We start from the raw sequence: 9,674 nt of genomic DNA, 5'->3' as shown, positions 1-9,674 counted from the left end.
ACTGGATTAGCCTCCAGCATCATGTTTGCCAGCAGTTTCATGTCCATTACAACAGGCTTATTTTGCAGCCTCACAAGCATCCAAACTCATTATCCAGAAAAATGCATGACACTGTGATCTTTGTGCAGCCAAGGTCATTCAAAAGTGGGTTTTTTTTTCCCTTTTTCTAACACTGGGTTTACCATTAAATGTGCCCCTGAGAAACAGGGTGTGATCAGGTGTGCCTGATCACAGAGTAATTAATGAGCCACAGCAGGGCCCATCTCTGGCTCATTCCACCTCTAATTGGCCAGGACAGAGACAGGCTCCTTTCTGCTGCTTCCCAGAGCTGTCAGTCACTGGGGGTCCTGCCTCGCCCCACTGCCCCAGCCAGTATAAAGAGTCAGAGTGGGGCTGATGGAGTGTGGTGTTTGGTGCTTCTTTGCTTCTCTTCAACAGGGCAAAAAGGTACTGTTGTCAAGTTGTTTTTTTTTTTTTTTGGAAGAGTTTTCAGGTGTTAAGGTTGCAATTGTTCTATGAATTCCTGGTTCACATTTAGATGTTTCTTACTTGGCTTAATTATAGAATGGAATTAGTTTTAGCATAAGGTTGCTTGTGGTCCTGTCTGCAAAGGTTAGATGCAGCCTGTGCTGGTTTGGAGTGAAAAGCTGGTTCTGGCTGGGGCATACTAACAGCAGTAGGGAAGCTTCTTGAGCTGATTATTTTTTTTTCCTCACTGGTTCTGTTGTCACTATCTTTCTAGTGCAAGACTTCCTCAAAGCCTTAGTGGGGAAGAAGGAGGTACCCAGTGCCTTTTCTAAGCTTACTGGTAATAAGTCCTATGATGTCTCTGAGAACTTGTCTGGGCAAGCAAAGACTCTGTTCTCATTTATCTGACTTTCATAAACTACGTGAAACATAAGTACCAGGTGGCTTTGCAAGTAACAGATTTCTTCTTTCTGTCATGGGAAGAGGCTTGTTTTTAGGGGTCTTACTTCCATGGGTAGTAAAGAAACTTCTCCCTCTAATGAGTTTAGAGAGGGGTGTCCCCTGGAAGGGGAATTCCTGTGGAGGCTCACTGGCTGCTTTTCTTTTCCTAACCCCATGGTGCTACTTGCATTTCAGCTGCAATGGCCTCAGCTATACCTGACAAAGAGGAAGCTGCCAAGACCTCCCTGGAGGTGCAGGAAGAGGAGCAGCAGGTAGGTGCTCCATGTGAGGTGTAAGGGGTGGCAGCTCCTGGGTGCCAGTGTGTGGGGGTGGCCCTGCTGTGGTTGGGGAAGCTCAGCTTCTACAAAGGGAGGTGCGTGTCCTCGGCTCAAGCTGTGCCTTACAGCTTCTCTGGAAACTTGGGAGACAGCACAGCCAAAAGAGTAGGCCTGAAGACCCTGCAGGTAGCCTCCTAGGCTAAGCAAAACAGCCTGGTTCTTGGCTAGGAGATATCTTTCTCTACCTCTGTAGTGAAGATCCTGGCTTGCTGCAGGCGGTGCTTCTATGGAAAGGCTTCCATGTTTCAGCAGCCCTGAAACCTGCCACACTTGCTGTGCTCCCATGACCAGCAGCATGCTTCTTGCAGACTAGTGTAAAGTCTGTCAACTTAAAACTTGTTTGACCCTGTTGGAAGCTTTTCCCAGGGTATTAGCTTGCTCAATAGCCATACCAAAGGCACTGGAGCTGGATATGGGTACTGAGGTTGCCCATGGACTCAGCTGTCCCTTGGGCAGCACTGTGCTAGAGGAAGACCATTCTAGAATGGGCCAGCCATAAGTGTCGGTGCTCCGCAGCTTGTTTCACAACTGAGCTGTAGATATTTAAAGCAAGTGGCCAAGCAAAGCAAGCCTTGCTTCCTAACCAGGTTAGGTGACTTGAACAGGAAGGTTTGGAGCAAAACTGTGTAGGAAGCTCAGGGTCATGTTTGCAAGCTTCATGGCTTTTTTTCATCTTCTAGGATGCAGTAAACCAGGTGGCTAACATGACCTTGGTCAGCTCTGCCTGTGACATGGCTTCTGCGGTTTATGCCTCGACAAAGGTGAACCACCCCTACATCGGATCTCTGTGTGATGCAGCAGAGAAAGGAGTGAAGAGTGTGACTGAAGCCACAGCCAGCTGCGTGCAACCAGTTCTGACTACACTGGAACCTCATGGTAATCGCCTGTGGAAGGGCAGGTTTGCACCTGCCTGTGAGGGGTTCTCTGGCTCCTTCCAGCTCTGGAAGGAGTCCTAGGATGTAGAAATGCACCTCTCCATCACCATACTAAAAGGACAACTCCTGGCTTAAAAGTAAGGCAAAAAAAAAAAAAGCTCAGTCCTAGTCCAAGTAGTGTGATGGAGAGTTATTCCCTGGAGGACCAGGACCTGTCTCTGATGTTGACTTCCCTAAAAGTGATCTTACAAGGTCCAAAGTATTAGGTAGCAGGTGCTTATAGTTGGATTCCTACAAGCTGATGGTGGTTACAGGAAAAAGCTGCCTTTTGGACTCTTACATCTAAAGGTCCTGTTTGCCATGGCCCTTAAAGGATATGACTGGGGCATCTGAGAAGAAGCTCTAAACTCCTGGAGAGATAAGGGCTATACCTGACAACAAGTGTCTGATGGAACAGTTGGTGTGTCAGGCCTGAGTTTGCTCTAAGCCCAGAGTGAGCATCCCCCCTCCTGTCAGCTGGGTGATCCTTGGAATGTGGGGGCTTGGGCAGAGATGGGGACTGTGCATCTAGTTAGTTGAGGGCTCAAGAAGCTGCAGGAGGGACCCCATGTAGGTGGCATGTCTATGGAAGTGGGAAGTGGCTGCTGCCAAAGTGAACAGATCTGAGGGAACAAAGATGAGCTGTCTACAAATTCTGTTTTCAACACACCTGGTGTGGCGATCTGAATTGCAGCTTTGATCTAGGCTCCCTGCAGAGCAGCATGTTTGGGAAGGTAGAAACTGAGATGGAACTGCAGGAAAAACAAGTTTTGACACTTCTTTTTCAGTTGCTGCAGCAGGTGAGCATGCCTCCAAGTGTCTGGATGAACTAGGTGGAAAACTCCAACTCCTTCAAAAGCCAGTGGAACAGGTAAGAATCAAAGGCCATGCTGTCCCTGGCTGGCAGAGGGGCAGGGTTTCTAACTGTGGAAGTGAAGTAGGCTCTTGTGTGAGGAACAAACTACTGCCAGGCACATGGTACAAACCCCTACAGGAGTAAATACTTTGTAGACACTGTGCTAATCATCCTCCTGGTGCAATTCAGAATTGTAGTGTACTGCATAACCCAATCCCTTATCTGACATAAACTTTCTCTTCCACAGATTATCTCTGACACAAAAGAGCTGGTATCATCCAGAGTGGCTGATGCAAAGGGTGCTGTGAGCAGCAAAGTGGCAGAGGTGATGGGTGTAACAAAGGAGACTCTGGAGAGTGGCATGGAGGCGGCCAGATCTGCAGTGGCCAGCAGTGTGGGGATGGCTATGGACTCCAGAGTGGGCCAGGGGGCTGTAAGTGGAGCAGAAGCTGTGCTGGGGAGAGCAGAAGACAACTCCCTTCCTATTGGAAATGAGGAACTAGGTAAGGAAATGGTATAGGTGACTATTTGTAACGGGAGCCATCAAACTGGGGACAGTCGGCCCCGTTCCTCACCCCACTACTCTGGAAAAGGGCTAATGGGAAATGCCATGCTGGAGGCTCCTAGTCTGAGGTCTCCTGATACTTGTTTACTCTGGTCAGCCACTTACAGATACTGTCTCTTTCCTCAGCCAAACTGGCAGCATCTGAGGACGGTGCAGACATGATGTCTGTGGAGCAGCAGCAGGAGAAGAGGAGGTACTTTGTGCGGCTGGGGTCTCTCCCTGACGAACTTCGCCCGTTTGCCTACTTGCAGTCAACAGCCAAACTGAAGCAGGTCTGGCAGGGCATGCGGGAGGCCCTCACACAGCTTCACTGTGTCATTGAACTGGTAGGTAGAGCCTGGTTTCCTGGAAGGAGGGAACAGAATTGTTGGCTTGGCTTCAACTTCAGTACTATGATGGAGCCGTGCTGTTTTGTCTGTCTTGATGCTCTGATCTTCCCCTGCCACAGATTGAGGTGTTGAAGCAGGGATTTAATCAAAAGCTTCAGGAGGGGCAGAAGAAACTACACCAGATGTGGCTGGACTGGGGTATGAAGTCTTCCCAAGAGAGTGGACATGAAAGTTCTGCAGAGCCAGAGGTATCTCCCTGGGGAGAGAAGCAAAGGGCTCTGGGCATCCCCCTGACTTTTTCAATCTTTGTGGTGTTGGCTTTCTCTAACTCCCTGATCTTGCCCTTCCTGCCTCCTCCAGGAGCTGGAGTCTCTGGCCCTGCTCATGGCATGCACTATCACACAGCACCTGCAAATCACCTGTTGTAGAACAGTGTCTGTGATCAAAGGCCTTCCCTCAAACCTTCAGGATAAGGTGAAACAATCTTTTAGAGCCATAGAGGAGCTTCACACTGCTTTCTTGGCAGCAAACTCTCTCCAGGACTTGTCCAGCAGTGTCTTGACCCAGAGCCAGAGGAAGCTGGCTGTGATCCAGGAGTACATGGAGGAGCTGCTAGACTACCTGAAGAGCAACATACCTCTGTCCTGGCTGGTAGGACCCTTCTGCCCCAGGGAGGAGGAGGAAACATTGCAGGAGGATGAACCTTTGCAGGAGAAGGAGATAGAGGCAGCAGGAGCAGGGCATCATGAGGCCTCTACCACCCTCATGTAAAAAAAAACAAAACACCCCAAAAAAACCAACACTGATGACTGCTGTTGGTCTTAAACCCTCAGCTAGTATACAATGTAAGGAATTGGCTTCCTAAAAGCTGCTTGTGATGGGTCATAACTACTTAAAATAAAACTACTGCAGGCAAAAATACTTACTGTCTCTAGTGTCTCTTGGAGAAAGATGGCAAGAGTGGGCACTGCTCAACAGATGTGAACCGTAGTCATCCAGTCCTTGATGCTGGGACAGTGCAGTGTGGAATGCAGGAACAGCAAGTAGCCAGTGGTGCAGTAGGGCTTACAGCTGGTAAGCCCTGCTACTCTCCTGGGAAGCATGAAATTGTAATGACTTCTCACTTCTCGTCCTGGAGGCACATATGTACCCTCCTGGCACTCTCCCATGCTTGGAGAATCTGTGGGGAGCTGTCAGGATCCTGGCACTCCTTGTCCTTCATCCTCCTAGGTCTAATCCCTGTCCTGTAGCTGTCTGCTGCTACCTGGTAAAGACTTCACAGGCTGGTGGGGTAGTGGGCTGCAGGAGTGTCTGCATGGGAGAGATGTGGCTTCATTGATGGAGAATCATTAGAGTGTAGGTGACATACTGATGTCTCCTGGCCAGATATTTCAGTTGAGCTAAGACCTCATTGTTGTGTTTGACTCCTGAAGAGGCTGAACAGCCCAGTGCTTTCAGACTTGCCTGACAGTGATGTAGCTGAGGCTGCTGATTTCTTAAATGGAAAGCTCTGCTCCTTGCTTCTCATAATTCTTTCTTCAAAGAAAGAAGTGGAATCTGCTTGCGATGAGAGTACTACTCCTAAACAGTTTTAAAAGATGGTTAAAATTCCCTTTCACGGAGGTCAGGAATGGGGACTGGGGAAAGCAAATATAGACTGCAAGAAGTTCCACCTCCTCAAAATAGAAGTGACTTCTGTTCCAACAACACTCATCCTACATAATTGTAATGGTCTTGTGCTGTGGCAGGATCACATGGTCCTTGGGTTTTGGCATTGATGCAAGACTACCTCTGATGCAGTAAGGACTTGGATCAGACTTCGCCTAGCTCATGGGGGCTATTGGACAGCTGTCCAGCTGGTGTTCTTCATGTACCAACTAGCTTCTCTTAGAGGCAAAATAATAAGGCAATCTAAGTTGCCAGGCCAAGATCTCATTGAAATTGGAGAGAGAAATTGCAGGGATCATCTCCCATGGTGTGCTTTCTGATTTACTGCTGAGCAATTTCTCTCTAGAGAAGAGCTCAGAGGCAGGTCCAGCCTGCCTAACGTAACTAGTGAACTTGTAGGGTGGGAAGCAGGGCACTAAGGGCCAACAGCACTGGAGCCAGTCCTGCTGCTTGGTGGGAAATACAATTACGTTGTCTTCTCAAGAGCAAAGCTGCACCTTCCTAGGTAGGAATGCTTAGATCCTATTCTTAAATTTGCTTGGTTAAGAGTGCTTTTTAAGAAATAGCTAGACATTCCTCTACTTGCTATATTGAAAAATCAATATCACATTTTGATCTATATTAATGTAGTGCTTAGCCTAGCAAATAATGCTGCTTCTGCTTATGGATGACTGGGGCATACTCTTGCTTGTTCATGAAATCAGTTTCCTGCAAACGCTACTGGTGCTCTTACCTTGGGAGGCTGGTGCACAGCTTGTGGACCCCTCTGTAGTTGGAACTTTGGTATTGCATGTGGCTGGGGCCTGCCTGGCTCCCTGTGCTGGAGCTGTGCAGCCCAGCCCAGTACACATATGGCTTCTGGGGGTCTTCTGTTGCTACAGCCCTCATGGCCTGCAACAGGCTAGAATGACCTTCTCGGGCAGCTCCTAAGGCTCTGCTTGAGAAGAGGAGGCTGAGTGGAAGCCTCTGCATGTGTCTTACCTCTTGTTTAACCTCCAAAGATTCAGGGGACCATGGAGATGTGTTATACCAAGCAAGAAGGGTGAAAATCTCACCAAGACTAGCCCCAGACAAGAATAGCTTGGCTCTCTTCTTGTTTGCTTTTCTGGCCTCATCCGTGGTGCAGCAACATCAGGGGATAAGTGGGAATGACAAATGGACTAGCTTTCTGCAATATTTAGGATGGAAACTCATCCTGGCTCTGGGAAAGTATCCAATCCAGATTGCTCTCCAATTTATCCAAGCTTGTTTGACTATCCATGCTTATTTTTGACTCATTTTTGGATGGAAATAAGAAATGCATTGGTAATGTGACAACCCTAGACAAACAACACCTTGGCAGGGAAGATGTGCTTTGAGGTGTCTCTTCTGGCTCTCAGCCCTTGGGAATGATGTAGTGTTTCTTGAATCTGATAATTATAGCCCAAATGATTATATCTTGCCTTGTCCTACTGCAATTCCTCCCTGCTAATGCTGTGGTCACATATGATAGTTCAGTTATAGGTTGATTTGAATTTTAAATGCAATCACAGAGGCACTTGCTCCTTGTTTCCCTTTTGGTAGTGCCACTGTCTCCGTCTGCCAGTTTGCTTAATATTTTAATTATTCTCATGTTCATGTACTTCTGCCTTTCTTTATTCAGTCCCTGCTGTTCATTGTTCAAAGGCCTGACTTCTAGGTCAGAGAACGTGCTGGAAATGGGTGAAGGCTACCTTGGGCATCACTCCAAAAGGCTGTCATTTTTTTCACAAGTCAGGTTAGAGGCATTAGCCAACGTGTTACCGTGACCCCTAACTGGCAGGGGTAACTGCTTAAGGAGGATTTCCCCAGCAGCTTTGTCATAGAGGCAATAGATTAGCAAACTGAAGTTCTCAGCGAGTTCTGGAAGGCAAAAGCTCTCCAGCTGCTTGAAAGGAGCTTAATTTCCCCTTTTCACTTCCATGTTTCTTGATGCTTGAATATTGTCATCTCTTCAGCAAAAGCTGCGCTGCTGCCAGCTGTAAGCACACTGTTTCAAAGTCTGTGACCTCCCTGAAGGGCTGGTTGGGTGGCTGGGGCCCTGCTCAAGTATGAGCTGCCTGGGTTCCAATTCTTGCATTGTCTTAAGTCCCTGTGGCTGGCAGCTTCAAGACCTTCAAAATGTATTGGAATTAATTTGCAATGGAAATGGGATAAGTTGCTAGAAGATGAAGAGGCTGTGACTGGCCAATGTGGGAGCAAAATCAGATTGTGGTACCTACCTAAATGTTCCTTCTGCTGCTCTCTAATGTGGGTAGACAGGTCTTCTGTTCTGGTGGTTAGTGCTTGGCTCTGTACTCACCCCCCACCCACCCTTTCCTATTGCACCTCCCTTTCCTTGCATTAGAGGAGGACACCATGTGTTTCAGAGCATGGGAGAGAAACCTGGAGGGCCTTCCCTGTGCTCTGAGATGGGTTGTGCCAACCTGAAATGATCAGGTGAGACTGGTGTGGGTTTAGGAACCCCTGAGTATATATACCTTTTTGCTGGAAAAGGACATGGGTGCTTTTAGCAGCAGCATTTTGCAGAGACCTGTACTCCCAATTGAAGCACACTATTGCTTTTCCAGCTAAAATCTTGGCTGGTGTCAGAATTCACCTCTTTTTTTTTTTTTTTTTTTTTTTTTTTTCAGAGGTTCCTGCCAGGGGCCTCTTCTGGCAGGTCCTGGCAAGACTTTGAGCTGGACAGCTTTCCTTCCCTGGGTACCCAGTGGATGGCAGGGAAGGGGGTCAATAAATCTGATTCAAATTGCCTTACAAACCAAGCGTGAACTTGTGACAATTCCTATATGGTCTTTGCATGGCTTGTTAAGACCCCTGATGCCTCCAGGAGTGACAGGCATCTGACCTGATCGATAGCTCAGCTGCCCTTTACTGCTGCAAACAATGCAAAGTACCTTCTGTGAATACAGAGCACTGCCAGAAAATAATTACCCTTGTTGGGTGCTTTCTGGACACTGGTGTCTGCCCCTATAGTAATGAAAATCCATTTGCAAAAGCAGTTAGTTTGCAGTATTGACATCCTGGTCTCCCTCTGATGCTCATATTTAGTTAGATTCAGCGATGGCTTGAGATTCCCCAGCAGTGAATTTGGAGGGGAAGAGATCTGGAGGGTAATTAACAAGCCAAATGCTGACATGGTTGGATTTTTGTGCCATCCTCAGTACTGATGCTTCTTTTTTTTTTTTTTGTCTGTTTGTGCTAAGCTTGCTTCAAACTCTGATGGGTGCTTAGTGCAGGAGGCCAGATGGGTGGATTCCTGCCCATTTCTCCCCACATTGCCCCCCACCCCATGCCCTGGGAGTTTTGGTGGCACGGGAGCTGTTACAGGCTGTTACCTGGGAAAGCTAAGTGAGGGCAAGGAACAGGGAGAAGAGGAAGGGTATGGAGGAGACTGAGGCTACAGCTGGGGAGGGGTGGGATGGGGAAGTGTGGGAGATGTGGAGGAGGAGATGCCAGGAGGGCTGGCAACAACTGGAGAGCAGGTGAGAAGCTGATAGAAAAACAGTGGATTGGGATTAAAAGTGAGAACCCAATGGGTAGTGGGGAGGACTGGTAAACTGATTATCTGGAAGACTGGAGGAGGAAAGCAGGGGAACGTTGTGCTGAGAGGATTTGACTCTGGCAAGGTGGAGAAGACTGAAAGACAGGAGAGGAACCAGATGGCAGGGAGCTAGAGCCTTTTTTTGTAAGGGTACTCTGTGATACACCTTATCAAGTTGTCTTACTGGGTGTCTCTCTGCAAGGCAAAGTAACGCACCTACCCTTTGGCAAGTAAATGTCGGGCAAAGCTTATTCCTTTGCAACAGGGACACTGGGAGATGTACACTGCAGGTAACCACTCCTGCACAGACCAGCCTGTGGTGTGGGATCATCACGTACCCTGGTTTTGCAGGAGCTGTTTATTCCCTAGGATGAGACACCCTGAGCCCTCCAACTGCCTGCATTTTGCAGAGGAATTGGAGAGTTTGGTTTTGTGCATGCTGTCCTCACTCAAACACTGGTCTGCCTGAACTGGCTGGTTCTGCAGGAACATCTGGCTGTGCACGGGTACCTCTCACCTGGGGAGTGGGTGCT

The 9,674-nt window shown here is 48.2% G+C and overlaps 1 protein-coding gene across 1 annotated transcript; it reads left to right on the top strand.

Moving 5' to 3' along the window:
- Positions 1 to 1,043: 1,043 nt before the first annotated feature.
- LOC102052871 (perilipin-3-like) lies at positions 1,044 to 4,691 on the top strand. The gene is made up of 7 exons (XM_005433849.4): positions 1,044 to 1,181; positions 1,928 to 2,123; positions 2,950 to 3,032; positions 3,265 to 3,520; positions 3,709 to 3,908; positions 4,031 to 4,159; positions 4,272 to 4,691. Exons 1-7 carry the CDS (start codon positions 1,110 to 1,112, stop codon positions 4,680 to 4,682), a joined length of 1,347 nt encoding a protein of 448 aa, XP_005433906.3. The 5' UTR covers positions 1,044 to 1,109; the 3' UTR covers positions 4,683 to 4,691.
- Positions 4,692 to 9,674: the final 4,983 nt, after the last annotated feature.

The sequence above is a fragment of the Falco cherrug genome, chromosome 10, assembly GCF_023634085.1.
Source record: "Falco cherrug isolate bFalChe1 chromosome 10, bFalChe1.pri, whole genome shotgun sequence".
NCBI classification, from domain to species: domain Eukaryota; kingdom Metazoa; phylum Chordata; class Aves; order Falconiformes; family Falconidae; genus Falco; species Falco cherrug.
This window is presented reverse-complemented; position numbering and strand designations above follow the sequence as displayed.